The sequence below is a fragment of the Gavialis gangeticus genome, unplaced genomic scaffold, assembly GCF_001723915.1.
Source record: "Gavialis gangeticus isolate Ggan-Ray unplaced genomic scaffold, GavGan_comp1, whole genome shotgun sequence".
NCBI lineage: Eukaryota > Metazoa > Chordata > Crocodylia > Gavialidae > Gavialis > Gavialis gangeticus.
Genome location: NW_017729001.1, coordinates 21,498,947 through 21,514,970, shown reverse-complemented (window position 1 = coordinate 21,514,970; position 16,024 = coordinate 21,498,947). Strand labels below are relative to the sequence as shown.

The 16,024-nt window shown below is 48.4% G+C and overlaps 1 protein-coding gene across 4 annotated transcripts in view; it reads left to right on the top strand.

Moving 5' to 3' along the window:
* Window positions 1-14,948, top strand: part of ULK1 (unc-51 like autophagy activating kinase 1) — a 100,945-nt gene extending 85,997 nt beyond the window's left edge. For all 4 annotated transcript variants that reach the window (XM_019507058.1, XM_019507057.1, XM_019507056.1 and 1 more), the window contains 6 exons: window positions 2,876-3,063; window positions 6,385-6,563; window positions 6,771-6,889; window positions 9,851-10,008; window positions 10,444-10,579; window positions 12,116-14,948. In XM_019507058.1, coding sequence (XP_019362603.1) covers window positions 2,876-3,063; window positions 6,385-6,563; window positions 6,771-6,889; window positions 9,851-10,008; window positions 10,444-10,579; window positions 12,116-12,171 — 836 coding nt within the window. In that variant the 3' untranslated portion in view covers window positions 12,172-14,948. The remainder of the gene's footprint in view (window positions 1-2,875; window positions 3,064-6,384; window positions 6,564-6,770; window positions 6,890-9,850; window positions 10,009-10,443; window positions 10,580-12,115) is intronic.
* Window positions 14,949-16,024: the final 1,076 nt, after the last annotated feature.

Sequence of the window (16,024 nt, the reverse complement as noted above, 5' to 3'; positions counted from 1 at the left end):
TTTTTTTCCCCCTTTTTTATTTCTGTCCCTCTTTAAGGAATAGCCCTTCAGCCTTTCATAGGTGCATAGATTGCTGATAGATTAGTGACTGGACTAGATTATCTAGGAGAACCCATCCAGTCCTGTGTCCCAAATGCTAATAGGGTGACTTGCTATACTCAAATCAGTGAAATCCCCTCTACTTTTTTTCCACAAAACACTACCTGTCTAGTACCCTTCTGTCCAAACAAATGTAGTGGTGTAATTCCTTATTTCTACTACTGTTTGATACTATCCTTTTTAGAAAGAAATGAATATATACTTAATATTAAACTGGAGCAGTTGTTGCTGTTATCAATTAAGTCCATTTTACTCAGTCAAGACATTAGGTTTAATTAAGAACTCATTTTCATAATTGATTGTGGAGACCACCTCTCCCTCCCTCTAGTCCCCCTCCAGTTTTGGGCTGGGGCGGGGGTTGGCACAAATAAAAAAAACATCTCTCAGCTTACATGAAAATTGATTACAAAGACCAGAGAATGTAAAGTCTGATCTCTGCAGAGCTTCGTGCTGACAGCATGCTTTAGATTGTAAATAGACTCTCCCTATTCAGCATCCTCTGGAGAGGATGCTAAGCCATCCCCAAGCCCCTTCAGTGCAGGCTGCAATATGAGTATTATGAGTATTATTATAGGTAAGGATGGAGCTTCTAGAGCTGCTGGTTATTGCTATTAGGTTTGCTAAACCCATCATGTCTTCTGGTTGACATACAAAGAGGGTGCGTGGGCCTTCTTTGTATGTCGACCAAAAGGAGGAAGGAGGCTCAGAGGTAACAAGATGCCAGCTTAAGCTATACAATCTAAATGTTTGAGGAGTCTTCTGTATAACCACCTCACACCTCATTAACAGCCACACCAGAGTGCTTGCCTGCATCCCATTAAAGAAGGGATGTCAAAAATGTGGCCTGCAGTCCCGTTCTCCAGCCCCCGGTGCTACCCCTGGGTCTCAGAGTTGACCCGCGCGCCAGACCACAGATGCTGCCTGCACCGACTGGCCCAGGACATGTGCTGCACACAGCATCCATTTCATGACTGCTGCACGTGGTGCCCGTTTCATGAATGCACAGTGCCCACTCGGGCTGACCTGGGACTGCACAATGCACCGTGCCACACATGGCACCCACACTGCACACAGCACCCTACCTGGCCAGCTGAGGCAGGTGCTGTGCACAGCACAGGTCCTGGACTGGCTGAAGCAGGTGTCGCATGTAGTGCATGTCCCAGACCAACCCCGCAGGGCGCTGTGGACAGCACTGTTCTCACTGGTCCAGGACTGATGCAACATATGCTATGTCTGGCATGGTGGGAAATGGCTCCACAGGCCTGACTTGACGTGCACACCGGTCCCACACCCCTTCTTCAGCCTGTGGGGTCAGATGTTCAACACTCCTGCATTAAAGCTTCTGAAAAGTGTCTTGCAATTACAAAAATATGTGAAACATGAGATTCTTAGAGCTTGCCCACTTCTTTCCTCCCCCCCTCAAAGAACTAGCAATACTCCTTTTGATCCTTTCAGTCTTTGAAGCGTAGCACTCAACCAGGGAAGCTTTAGAGGAAAAGAAACTGAGTATATTTTACATTAGTTACTCAGCTGTGAGTTACAAGTCCTGAGTCTTCTGAAGACAGAGTAGCAAATCCAGAGAGGAAACGATGTGCCTTTATTATCCAAAAATTCAGTGACATTCGGTATTACAGCCAGGTTTAGTGCAAGATATATTGCAGGGTCAATTCTCTCATTATGAATTCATACATATGGGTGCTCCTTTTATTAACGTGAAGCCTTTAGAGTAAACTTGATGGGGGGCGGGGGGAACACTGTTTGGGCTTGAATGTTTGGCTGAAAGGATTGTGGGTAAAGGGAAAAGGATGGGTCATATGGGATGGGGTCACTGGGTTTAGTTCCTGGCCCAGCTTCAGTAGATGACCTTGGGCAGGTCACTTAATCTTATCTGTAGCCCTGTTCCCCATCTGCAGGTTGGAGATAATGGCAGCAGCATGGTGCCCTGGCAGGAAAATCTGCCTTGTGTACAAGAGGTTGCCAGTACCAAATCTGGGCAATCTCTTTTGTGCAACAGGTGATAACTACTGTAGTTCAAGTTAGTAACCTGTGCTGAAGGCTTGGGAATTAAATCCTGCTTGACAGATGAATGATGGGGAAGCTGATATAATAGTATGATAGTGTTGGCTTTAGTTTGAGGCCAAGAATTTTTAGCAAAATGCCAAATGGGCTTGGACTTTTATCTGGACACAATGTCCCAAGAAGTTGTCATCAGTAGTGACAAATGTTTTGGAAGGGATGTTAATCCACCTGCTTCAGAGCCTAGCTCATGGAGACCAGGATGAAATCTAACTTGACGGGGAGCCAGGTTGTCCCACATCTTCAACTGGGGAGTTCTTGCACCTTCCTCTGAACCACCTTGAGCAAGCCAGGGTCAGAGAGTGGGTACTAATGAGATGGGCCCTGGTATGGCAATGCCCTCATCAAAGAGGTGGGGAGCATGATTCCACTCCTGTGAACAGAGCTTCAACAAGGACAGTCTAGTGCCACAGATGGCAAATAAGGGACTCATGACCATGACCGTTGTGTGTGGGGCTTACGTTCTTTGTTTGCGTGTTTTTGTGGAAGCCCAACACACTTGCTACTTTGGGGTCTCTGTGGTGGAAGGGACCGTCTGCGGCTGTGGCCTAAGCCCAGGGTGTCACGTTGATTTGGCGCCCTGGGCCAGATCCAGCCTGTGGACCCTATGGTTGACAGCCTCGGTTCAAGCAGTGGCTTGACTCCAGTTCTGGCTCGATGGCAATATCCAAGTCATTTCTATCTCTGCTTTCCTTTGCAGTGGGCTCTTCCAGCTCTCTCAGCTCTGGAGGCTCATGCAGCGGTAGACACGTGATCATGGGAGCTGGTGGGGAAGCTTTGGAAGCACCGTCTAGTCTGCGGTACACTTTTGCTGATCCCATCACGGCTAACCTGGAAGGGGCGGTTACATTCGAGGCCCCGGAGCTGCCCGAGGAGACGCTCATGGAGGTGGGGTCATCCTGGGGACGTACTGGGGGTGGGGGGAAGCCCTTCAAAAGCAAGTCTAAAAGCTTAAGCCCTGGATGCTTGCAGCTTATGGTGTCAGGTGCTGAGCATGCATTAACTGAGTTTCAGGAAAACTAGTTTACACCCTGTGGCCCGTGAAGTACAATAAGCCAAAAATGAGTCTTGTTGGAGTGGTCTGAAAGAGAGAAGAGTGCGGCCTTTTAGGCCTTGAGACTGGTTATTGTTATGACTGAGAGTCTAATTTTACTGTTGCCAAGGCAGTGATATCAGAGGCTGGAAATGGCCCTCAAAATTTGCACGTTACGTTTCGACTGAAAATTGGCTGTTTGTGTGGAAACTTGTTAATCTGTCACTGATGTCTAGCCCAACTCCATCCAGCAAGCTGCTGAGCATGTCTCATTACTGCCTTCTGCGTGCACTGGGGACTGGGTCAGCAACACAAAGTCTGGCGAAAAAGCACCTAACAGGAAATGCACTTGACCCCTAACAGGAAATTTAAGTCCTGCTGATGAGGGAGTGATTCTGACCTGAAAGGGAGCTATTGAATCAGTTTTGTAGAGCGGAAAAGTCCCCACCTTTTTCCCCACCCACCACCACAAGCTGATCTGAAGGCATAACACATACTGCCATGGCCAAAACACATTTGATCTGTGCGTCGGGCTCTCCACTTCCGATAGAGCTGCAGGAGGGACCTAAGACAGTCTCGTATCCATTGAAGATCTTGCAGTCATGTGTCTAAGGCGGCTAACTTGTGATCCCAACATCAAAGACCCTTCTAGCCACCTGTGGAGACCTATGTGCATTGGGTTGAGGTTTAAGGTTTGAATTTAAAAAGGAATCAAAATCAAACATCAAATTTGGTCTGTTGGGTGTGCACTGATTTGCATGCACTGGCTTAGCTTTCTTGCCAGGCCGTGGGGCTGAGACTAAGAACGTCTGTGCCCCATTTTGGATGGGAGTTAACCAAACATCGAACCGCCTTGAAAAAAGAGCCCTAGAACAATGCAACCGCTTCTCCTCCTGAGGGTCTGCGAGGAGCCTGCCTACGGAAATGTCAGCTTCATCTTGTTAATGCTGTGCAGTTTGGCTTCAGATGTCTGCAGTGAGTCATTTCAGTTCAGACATCATTTCTGCTGAGTGCAGGCTTTCATGATCCATTTGCATGTCGCAAACCCTTCCTGGCACCAAACCTTTTTGGCGTATTTGTAGCCCCTTGTGTGCCTTGCGGATCTGTCCAGAATGCAAACCTGGCAAACTTTCCACACAAGCACCTGCTGCTGGGGGCGTTTTGAGAGTGTTGAAATGTTGGCATTTTTAAAGCTCGTTCATGATCCTTAGCCATGTTGTAAAATGTACATAAAAGGTTTTCTTTGAAAAAGTTCCAGCCGGTACAAACAAAATAAAGTCGTACTTCTAGGAAGTTGACACAGTGCAGTGGTTTAAAAGAAAATACCCAGATGTATTAGTGCCCACAGTAGGAAAGGCTGAATGATGACTGATAGCTGGACTGGAAACTACAGTATATAAAAAACAAAAAACTTCCTCTCTATGAGGAAGGACCCATCTGGTAGGGAAGGTGCTAGCTTAGAAGTCAGGAGGCTCCAGGTTCCGTGCTCCACCACAGGCTGTGTACGTGACCTGGGACAAGGCGCTTAATCTCACCATCTTGGCTCCCACTTTTACAGAATTAGGATAATAGCACTTCCCTGCCTTCCAGGGTGTTGAAGGTATAGCAATGGAAGTCGCATGAGAACATAAGGGCGTTTATATACGTGATAGAGAGCTGTGCTCCGACACGTGCTAATTAGCACGTTGGAGCAGACTCGATTAATCAAGTCTGCTGGAGCATGCTAATCGGCACACTGCAGCAGCTTCTGCGTTACGTGTATTCAGTATCCTCGCAGTTCAAAATGGCAGTGGGGCATTTTAACTAAAGCTCATAGAACGATCGCCCCCACTACCGTTTTGAAGTGCATGACACTGAATACACATGACACAGCAGGAGCTTAAATTAGAGTGGCTCTCAGAGCCACTAATTAAAGCGCTCCACCCCGGAGCGTGTGTACAGATGCCCTGAGTGAGCATTAAACCAATCCTTCTATTGCCCAGGATTACACCTGGTTACCAAGCTTGTGGGATGTGTGGGTTGTTGTTGTTTGTTTTGTTTTGTTTGTTTTTTTTCCTGTGAGGCCTGCCCCAAATCCGTACAATAAAGGGTTTTAACCTCTGGCTTTGAGAGAAGAACTGACCCACAGAATAAAACACAGGGCACCTTTTTGCTGTTTTTATATAACTCGGTTGAGAATATTCAAAACGGGCTTTCACAGGAAGTTCTAATAAGTTATAACCTGTTTTAAAAGAAAAAAGAAAAATCAAGAGGTTTCTACAGGTCCTGTGTATAGCCAGTCTTCAGGCTAGTCTGTGTTTTTGTTCCACCTGTAAATAAGAAGAGCAAATTAAAATCACCTTTTTATTTAGTAAAATCTTCAACAACAAAAATTGGGAACATGTCCCTTTGGTCTGAGCCCATGGCATAGAGAGCCTCCTTCCTCAGCAAAGGGAATTGTGCAGGATCTTAAATTTGAGGGCTGCAGTGTCAAAGGCTCCCTCCCCTTTCCTCCCCGCCAGCCCAAACAGCCATACAAGCAGCCTCGGTGGAAGTTTACCTTCACTGCTCTGCTCATGGCATCACTCCTCCTTTGGGAGTAACGGGTGACCTCGGCTGAGGGACTATGCCCACCCAAATGGGAAGACCCCAGCATGTGCAATTTGAGAGTTGATGGCCTGGCGTGAGACCACCAACCTGTGTTCGTGTATTGTATCTGTGTAAGAGTTCAGGGTAGTGATTTCTGCCTCTTTAAAAACCCACCACCATGCCATACGCGCCCTCTTGTCCTTGCCTCAGTGGCAGAGAGCAGAGCTGGCCCTATGGCACACCGAACCTTTCCCTCCTCTTTGATGAATTCCCCAGCAGTTGCACAGACTGGTGAAGGCCTGTTAATGTCTGCTAGCAGGGCTCACCAGCTTTTTGCGGAAATGGCTTTAAACTTCTGGCCTGAGGCTGTCTCTCTGCTCCTGTAATGTGCAGGAGGACCTGGTGATAGCTGGGCTTTGATCTAAGCCTGCCCAGGACTACACTTCATTCCCAAACAGAGTAATAGCTCCCTCTTAGAATGACAGCTTCAGCATCTGCGGTGTCATGACCCCTGCAGTGACGAGCCCCTTAAGGCACTGGCAACGTGCCTGCCCTCCTGCGGTACCAGGCTCTGCTTGTAACATCCGTGTTGGCGTTTCCCTCCGCAGCAAGAGCACACAGACATCCTGCGCAGCCTGCGCTTCACGCTGGCCTTTGTCCACTATGTGATGGAAATCGCTGCGCTCAAAGGCAGCACCAGCGAGATGAGCAGCTCGGTGGCTTCCGAGTACCAGCTGCAGGAGAGCGTGGTAGCAGACCAGATCAGCCTTCTCAGCAGGGAGTGGAGGTGAGGCCCGGGAAGAGAGCTCTTGGCTACCTTGACCTTTGGCTAAGGCCACCATAGCTATTATGGATTGATCATTTTTCCTGCCTCCTTTCCCCCCTGCTCCCCATGGGGGCTTGTGTGTGTGTGTTCTGGAAAGTGCTCTGGGACACGTGCTGTAAGTACACCAGCCCATTGATCTGTTTGCTGTGCAATGTGCTTTGTTCATAGCTATGCAGAGCAGCTGGTGCTCTACCTGAAAGTAGCAGAACTGCTGTCCTCTGGCCTGCAGACAGCCATTGAGCAGATCAAGGCAGGCAAGCTGTGCCTCTCATCCACTGTTAAGCAAGGTAAGAGCGCTGGGGGCCCAGGACAAAGATTGACACTGGTGTTTTTTCAAGCACCCAAACTGTGAAAGGTGCTTGGGTGAGGCTGCAGAGCCCCTCTGGCCACTCTTCCTGTTGCCAGTTGCTTCAGCAGTAATAGTTCTGAGTGAGCAGGGATCTGGCCTTCACGTGTGCACATCCCTATTGCCCACATTACCCTTCCACACTGTACACCCAGCGCTCCAAATAAACCTGGCTGGATAGTTGGCAGCCCTTGCAAAGATATAACCTGCTTCCATGGTTGAAGGCTCTGGAAGAGCAGCTGTTACATGTGCACACAGCCCTCTCCCCCCCACCCCAGGGACATTTTACATGTCCTGTAGCCACAAGCGCAGCTGGCAATTTTATAGTTTTATTTTTTTCACATGAAAGAAGCAAAAGACCAGGAAGTAAAATACCTAATGGCGATGCAGCAAGTCTGTATTGTTACCTTATTACAGTGTTCCATTTAATTCTGACCTGTGTTTCTGTCCATCATGAAAGGTGACTGCAATTCAGCCATCAATAAAAAGCTAATGTGTCTTTTACTGCTATTGGGACACAAGTGGAGAGTGTCTTCCAAAGGCGCAAAGGAGAATTAAATGCCAGTGGCCTTCTGCATACACGCATCCAATCCCTGCGGGTTGCTTTCTTTGCCACCCCCTCATTCCATTAGTTCAGGGTTTGTTACCCTCTAGCCCGTAGATCTGAGGCTGTGAGCTTATGAGCTGCGTAGCATTTCTGTTAAGCATTTGGTGGCAGGGAGGGACATCCTTCCACGCCTGACAGGAACAGAGCTTGGGCAGTGCAGGGTTAATGTCTATTAGCCAGCAGTTTACAGATTTCCTTTTGCAGCAGGCACCATGTAGGACAGAAATATTTGTGTTGGCTTCCAGTGCATGAAAAAACTGACGGGATCCTGGAATCGCATAGGATCCAGTTCTGCAAATCTTGACTCAGAACAAGTAACTCACAGGGGTGAATCCCATTGTAAGGCTTGTCATCATCCACATCAAGAGAAACTTCTCTCTGCAGGTTCAGTTTATGTCGGGTTCCAGTTGGTGCTGCCATGTGAATCCTCCCAGTTGCCCTTACCTGAGTCTTTGCACGTCTCTGTACCAGCTGCTTAAGTATAAATGCTGTGGGTTGCACACTGTGTGTACTTTTAACAGGGCTTGCTCAGCAGTTTGAGTTCTCTGTTGGCAATGGTGGGGTTTTTCAAGTGAAAGAAGCAGAGGACTAGGAAGTAAAGTACCTAATGGCAATGCAGGAAGTAATTAATTTGTTGCCCTATTATGGCTTTCCATTTAATTCTGACGGTTTCTGTCCATCATGAAAGGTGACTGCAATTCAGTCACCAATAAAAAGGTATCGTCTCTTTTACTGCTGTTGGGAAACAAGTGGGGAGCACAAAGGACAATTAGAAGCTCAATTTGCATGGGTTCTTGATAGGCATTGATCACATAACTGTAATTGTGCCTTTGGGAAAAGTGGTGTGGATCCACTCACAGAACAGCCTGAAGCAGGGATGAGCAAAATATCCAGGTGACTGGATCCCTGCCTGCTTGTGCTGGGGCACCCTGCACCAGGCCCCCGCCAGTGCCTGCCAGCCCAGGCCCTGGCCAGTGCTCAGCTTGTGCTGGGGCTATACCCAGTGTGGCTGTGGCTGGGTGCTGCTCTGCACCGCCTGCCACTAGCTGTGGCTCCTGCTTTTGATTTTGCCCCTGCCACGCTGCACTGTGGTGGGCAAGCAGTTTCAGCTGGGAAGCTCCTACCACAGTCTGAGGCTGCAGCTGCCTTCTGCTGGAAAGCAGCCAGGATTGGGAGCCGAAGCTGGAGGTCTGCCTGGTTCCTAGGAGCAGCTCAGCGTGGTGGGGCAAAGGGTGCAGAGCACTACCCAGCTGCAGCTGCACTGGGAACAGCCCCTTGGAAGCTGCTTCTGCCCCTGGTGCGCTGCCACACCGTTCTGGGCAGGCAGGCAAGCAGCTTCAGCCGGGTGGCTCCTGCCCCAGCACCGGAGCTTCAGCTTCTGGCCACCTTCTCAGGATCTGGAGCCAAAGCCCCGTGTGCTGGAGGTGGAACAGCTTCTAGCGAGCGGTTCCAAGGGTGGCTTTAGCCAGCCAGGCAATGCTTCGCACCTTCCGCCTCCAGCAGCAGCTCCTCCTCTCGCTCCTACCACGCTGCACCATGCCACTCCCAGCAGGGGTGTGGGGCTCCAGTTCCAGATCCCAGAAGTGACGGTGTGGGGTGCAGAGCAGCACCCAACCAGCTTGTGAGCACTGGCGGGAGCACAGCATGGACTGCTCTGGTGTGAACAGGTGGGGCTCGGCCCCACGCGGAGCACTGTGGGGGCAGCATGGACCGTGCTGCTCAGGGCAGCTCTGCTGCATGTGCCCCCTACCCCCTCCCTCCCCTTACCCACTGCAGGGTCCCGGGACCTAGCACACAGGCAGCGCCCCCTACATGCGCACACATGTGCCCGCATACACCCAAAGGGCAAGGGCGTGTGACCCCAGTCTTTCCCATCCCATTGCTGAACACTGCTCCCACCCACCCACAGCCCCATAGTGAATTTTGGTGAGTAGTTGGGAGGAGAGGGTGTGTGGTGGTGCTGACCTGGCTCGCAACACCCAATCAAGGCTCCCTATGTGGCCCTTGGGCCCAAGTAATTGTGAAACCCTGGCTTAAAGCCTTGTTGTAGCTAGGGGAAACGAAACCAGCTCCGGAGCCAGGTTGCACTAGAGCCATGTGTTGGTGTTGTCATGGCTCGTTGCCAAAGCCTGTATTGGTAATGCAGGCATTTCACAGCTTCTGTGTTGCCAAATAGCTGACTCTGCTTTAAGAGGAAATGTAATGTCTTTGCGGTGCTCTTCCAGGGCCCTGTGCATGGAGAGCAGGAGGGGAACGGGAAGTTGAAACAAGGCATTTGTTTTCCTTTCACCCTAGTTGTGAGGAAGCTGAACGAGCTGTATAAATCTAGCGTGTCCTCCTGTCATTGCCTGAACATGAGACTCCAGAGGTTCTTCTTGGATAAACAGAAGCTCATGGATCGAATCAACAGCATCACAGCAGAGAAGCTCATCTTCAGCTACGCCGTGCAGATGGTAAAGATCATGCAGCCCTTTGGAGTAAGGTCTAGACCAGGGGTGGGCAAAATGCAGCCCGGGGGCCAGATGTGGCCTGCCAGGACATTCTATCTGACCTGCTGGGCCCCTAAAAAATTTAGAAAATTAATATTAATCTGCCCTGGGCTGCCTGTCATGTGGCCCTCGATGGCTTGCCGAAACTCAGTAAGCGGCCCTCTTCCCAAAATAATTGCCCGCCCCTGGAGATGGCTTTGAAGCTAAGGATGGCTTGTTAATGGCTTGCAGTGAGGTGCTTGGGAGGACTGTTTAATGTCTGGCTGTTGGGTGTCCTTCGCTGGGTGTGGAAAGGGCTGAGAAGGGTCATGCAATCAGGTGAATGGGATGGAAGGGAGTCTGGCTTCTTTGCCAGTATTGCTCCTTGGCATAACCTCTTGGGTGGGCTCTTGCCCGCAGGTGCAGTCTGCAGCCCTGGATGAGATGTTTCATCACAGAGAGGATTGCGCGCAGAGGTATCACAAGGCTCTGCTGCTGATGGAGGGGCTCCTGAACATCATCACTGAGCAGGGGGACATCGAAAACATTAATAAATGTGAGCAGCTATTCATTCAAGTTCCTTCCAGCGCACGGATACTCTTCGCACTCTGTGGGTCGAGGGCTGTGCTACACAGGGTCCTATGGCCAGGGCTTCATTCTTATGGATCCATCAGAGACCTCCTTAATCCCTCCTTTGGCTCTTAATAGCCAGGTTATGGTACAGCAAAACCCAGGTGTGCGGTTCCTTGCTCTGGGCTATCTTCCGAGAGCTGTCCTACAAAAAGACTGCCAGGGTTTGAACACAACCCTTGGCTGTGTGAAAGATCTTGCACAGGGAAATGCACTGGCAGTAGCAAAGGCTTGGATTTAGTTTCTATCTGGGATCATTAATTTGATTACACAGGCTACTAGGGAAAGTGAACCAGCAGTGTGATGGTTGTGCAGCCCAGTAAGCACCCAGGCAGGTCTAGCTAGCATTTCAGTAGTCTTTTTCTCAATTCCATCCCCTACCCTCAGGCACAGAGGTCCTTGAGGTGGTGCCAGTCGACAGTTTTCATAAGCAGTTGACTTCTGTATCCATGAAGCCTGATCTCTGCTCCCCTTCCTGCCCCACCCCCACCGCTCCCTCTGAGTCCTGGAGGAAACAAGCAGTCCCGTTAGTTTTCCCATCCAGTGACCAACAGTCCTCTCCGTGTTAGCTGTGCCAGGCATTCACTTCCTTGGCAGCTTCCCTCTGTTCTTGTGAGCAGGCATTGCCTCCCACTGCCTCTCCCGCAAGCTACATACAGTGATTTTGTGTTGTGTCTAAAGTGCTGATAGAGCACAGGTTGAGATTGTGTTCCCCCTGCCCCCTTCCAGCTGGGATTTGGTTACCGTTGTCTGTTTTTAAATTGCTGTAGAACAGTGATGACCAACCTTTTTACCCTGCAGGCAAGATGATCAATGCTAGGTTGGCCCATGGGCCTGATCCCAATGCATGGGGCCTGAAATTTTTGGTAGCGGGGATGCAGCAGCAGTGTTAATTGCCACTGCTCCCCTGCCCCCAATGCTCCAGACCCGTGGGGGGCCCCTCAGGTGGATGAAATGGCTCCATGCCTGGGGCTTGAGCACTCTTGCTGTAGACTTTTTAATTCACGATGCATAACTGCACTGTGCAAGGTGCTATACAGACACAAGACAAAAATTGTCCCCACTCTACTGAAGACAAGAGATGAGATGGGTGCAGACAGGGTATCTCAGGTGACAGTGAGATAGTACTGATCAGCATGATACATAGGCCATGACCAGTGTGATTTTTGAGAGGAGAGCAATTTTACTATTGGCATACACCACTCCGACTTGCACAGCTACAGTCCATTGATTTTTAGTGGTGAACTTGGTCCTTTCTGAGAGCTTGAAGCTGGTGTCAGGATCACTGCCCAAAGCTTTGTGCCCCAAAATCTAGTGATTCCTATTCTCAACTTCTCCCTTAAGGGAAGCTGTTAACTCCATCAGCTAAGGATCTGATGCTTTGTCTCCTGCCAATCTTGTGTAAGCTGACCATTGCTGGGGGAGAAGAGACTCATTTTCCCTTGGTGTCTCTCCTGCACAGGTAAATCGTGTATTGAACGCAGACTATCTGCTCTGTTATCGGGGATCTGCGCCTGATTTCAACCCAGCTGCTCTCAACGCTCCTCACCCCAGCTGTTCACATTCACGTTCCGCTCGTTTGCTGCAGCAGTGGAGAAAGACCTTGGCTGTGGAAGACAAATTGCTTGATCCTCTTCTGTGTTGTTTTCAGGAAGGTTTTTCCCCAGACAGGATTTGGATTCCCTCTTCGGGAATTACAGCAGCATTAAGCGCAAACCGTTCCCCAACAAAGACTGGGTGAAGATGTAGCAGAGACATATTGGGAGGGATTTCCCCTCGCATGGTGGAGGGGAACAAGGATAAAATTCCCCTTCTCCCTGCACTTTGAAGGACGATGCTGCTGACTACCCTTCCCACTCAGAGCTGGGGTGTTCTTGTGCTTCTCCATTGCCGGCAGTGGAGGCACCCAAACCGCTAGCGCTGGGAAATTTTGAAGGTGGGATTCTTAAGCTAACTGAGGAGAAATCAAGGCCAGTTGCATACCTTCCCCGCCCCTGCTGGAAGCCAGGCATTAAGAGCTTTCTGGTGATCCGAAGCTCCTCTCTTTTTTTTTTTTTTCCTCCCCGTCCAAGCCTTTTCCCCATGCTCTTCCTTGTGTACTGTTTCTGCCTCTGAGCATTACCATATGGTGGAGTCCCAAAATGCAGGGAAGCTGGGTCCTTCCCCCCCGAGTGTTGCTGAGGCAGCTCCAGCCTTCTTACAGACTTCCTGAGCAGTGCTGGAAACGTGTCGCTCACGGGGAAGCTCGCCTGAGCCAAGCATGAGTGGGGACCTCGCTTCCCCCACCTTGATGGGGCACAATACAGGAAAAGGAACTTAGCTATAAAGTTGAGGGGGAAATGATCCAAGTATAACATTCCTGCGTTGAAAGGAAGCCAAAATCTTTCCTCCTCCCCAGTGAGGTCAATAGCTCGGACTCTGGGCTGTTCAGCTTGGCACATCAGTACATATCTAATGTAAGGAGGCGCTATGTTTAGTTGTTGGGTTAGCAACCCTCCGCTCTGCCCTTCCTTCCATCCCCTTCCCCTGAGAAACACTAGCTTTGTGAATCAAAGGAGCACTTTACACACTATGGAAACTTTGAGAAGTTGACTTTGCATCATGCGATGATCCAGGAACATCACGACTGTTAGGAATGCTGTTCTTTTATTCCTTTCCTCGTTTCCTGGTTGTTTTTATTGCACTACGTGTGTGTGTATATATTGATATGTATTCCCAGGGGCGAATATATATTGATATATATTGTGTGTGTCATTGGATGTATTTAACTGTACTGTATCTTGCGCATGGGAGGCAAACAGCATCACCGCGTCCATGTGCTGTTTCTCCTCCGTGCCAAGCAAAACTGACTTGGAAACCTGTAGTACCAAGAGTTTCGTTTTGAGGTTGGTTGGTGGTGGTGGTTGGTTTTTTTTTATTATTTTTTATTTAAGTGTTCTCTTAAGGACAGTCAGTATAAAGCTCCAGGCTTTTGAAGAGCTCAAGAACAGATTGAGGTCTTTACACACTTACAACTGAAAATGCTTCTTTTTTTTTAAGTTTTTATTTGCTGCTTCGTTTTTATAAAGAGCTCTGTTAGTGTTCTGTTGTATGTTCGGCAATTCTTTTTAAGAGACTGTGTAGCCAAAACAAGGCTGTGCGTGTGAGTGGTTGAAGTCCCATTTGAGGCTTGGATGCATGTGAGGAAATACCTGGGTGTTGCCTTGTCGATTGGGTTGTGTGCGCGCGCATATCTTTTTAATTTATCAGAGTTGTGGCAGTATTTTGTTAGCGCTGGGCAGAAAAGGAGTCTCAGTGGATGAAGCACGAATCTGGGGTGCGTAGATTTGGAGGGTGGGAATAAGATCATAATTGGCACACGCAGTGGAGGAATCCTTGTTACTCTCTCCGTAACTTTTTTTGCACATTTTTTGTGTGAATACTCTTTTTGGGGGGGGGAACAAAGCTACAAGGAACAACCCTCTTGACTTGTGGGCTGGCTTCTTCAATAGCAGGGTGCTACCGGTGGTGCAATGGAAATGCTGATCAGTCCATAGATGCTCTAATCCCACAGGGAGTTGGAGCTTGCGGTAGGTAGCTTACACCAGTGCTTCATTTTTTGGCTGCTGCATCATTTCCTGCACAGCCCACTTCTGCTGTGGCTGTGTACGACTCAAATCAAAACGAACCTGCGGCTGGAGATGGTGAAAGGAGAAGCAGACTGCTTTGGAAAGGAGCACCACCAGTTCCACAAGGGGCCATGATGCAAGTGTAAACCTGGATACAGCATGGAAACAGGAAGCCGGGACAAACCTGAAGTAGATCATAGATGCCTACTAGTCGCCTCCATGGACACCCCACACACAATAGCTTATTGCCAAGAATCAGTCACTTGCATCTCAAGATTCGTGTTTATGTCGCAGGTTTAATGATCTGTGTACGTGGCAGGCTCAGCGCTAACCTTCCAGCTGTACGTAATTACTTGAATGTATCAAATTGTCCACATGCAATATATATATTGCTCCAAAAAATTGTGGTTTACAGACCTTCAACCAATATATATTTTCTCAATACTTGAAACTTAGCCACTGGGCTTGGATTTAGAGAAGAGAGAAGAAGAAAAAAAAGGATGAAAACAAGAAAAAAGAAAGCAACAAAAAAAAACAGAAAAATGAAAAGAAATAACCTGACAGATAATTTCTTTTGCCATCACTTTGGTGATTTTTATTTTTTACCTAACTGCATGTAGCGTGAAACCAACTTTTTTTTGGTGGGAATAAGTATTTATTGCTTTGTAGACAATAAGGAATGCAAAAAAAAAAGCAAAAAAAAAAACAAACCCTAAGTAAAAAGAAAGAAAAGAAAACCAACAATGAAGTTGCTAGTATAGTCCACTCACTATCGTTACGGATTTGTTACTGTTGCAGCATTTGTATGTAGTGTCTTAAATAGATTTCAAGAAACCTCAGTCTAATAACACGTATCTTCAGGTTTGTGAGAAAGTGTATGATGTTATTCTTTATAAGGTAATGCTTGATTCTTTGTCAACATTTTGTTTGTTCTGTTTATTTGTGTTTTGTGTGATTTTGTTTTGTTTTTTTTGGCTTTTAAATTGTATTAACACCCGTTTAAGAAAATAAAATTGGTTTGAAATTTGTTAGTGATCTGTGTGTTTCAGTACTTACTTGCTGAATTGTTCATGTAAGGGCAGAAGGCAACCCTGACTATATTTACTCTTCTAACATCCTTCTGAATTAAAGAGGCATCGTTCTCCCTACTTCACACCATCTCGCTTCCTGGTGAAGGCCAGGAAGGCTAAGTGAGTTGCCCATAACCACCCACGAGGTGGGAGGCAGCTTGAGGAATTCGGCCATCTCGGGCAATGGCCCAAAAGACTGCGCTGACCCTACTCCTTGGGTGCTCGTATTCTCCAGTATCACTTAGCGTTCAGCGTTTTGTATCTGCGTTGTCCTGCTGGCCCTTTAAAAGTGATACCCAGGCTTAGGTTAGCTGCAGGATCATAGTGCTGGAACTACTTGCTGTGTCCTCAGGCTATTGCTGAAGGGTCTTTGTGTAAAAGCCTGGTTAAAATGGTAAAAGCCCATGATCAGGTGAAGCCCAAATACTAGTTTGTGTGGAGCGTATGTTCCAAAAGCTTTTATAAGAGCAGACAGTTAGAAACCTCTCTATTAGCTTGACAGATTGCATTTTTTCAGTGCAGTAATGTATTGCCATACCAGCCACATGCTTGAGAATAGGTGTGGGTAGGTAGGGAGTTGTTTGAACAGTCCTCTGCAGCGACTGATGTTACTTGAGTGCAAGAGCTGGCAAATGAATTTGACTCATTATTGAACACTTGGGAGTCAACGTGCAAACCCCCCCCCCCCCCCCC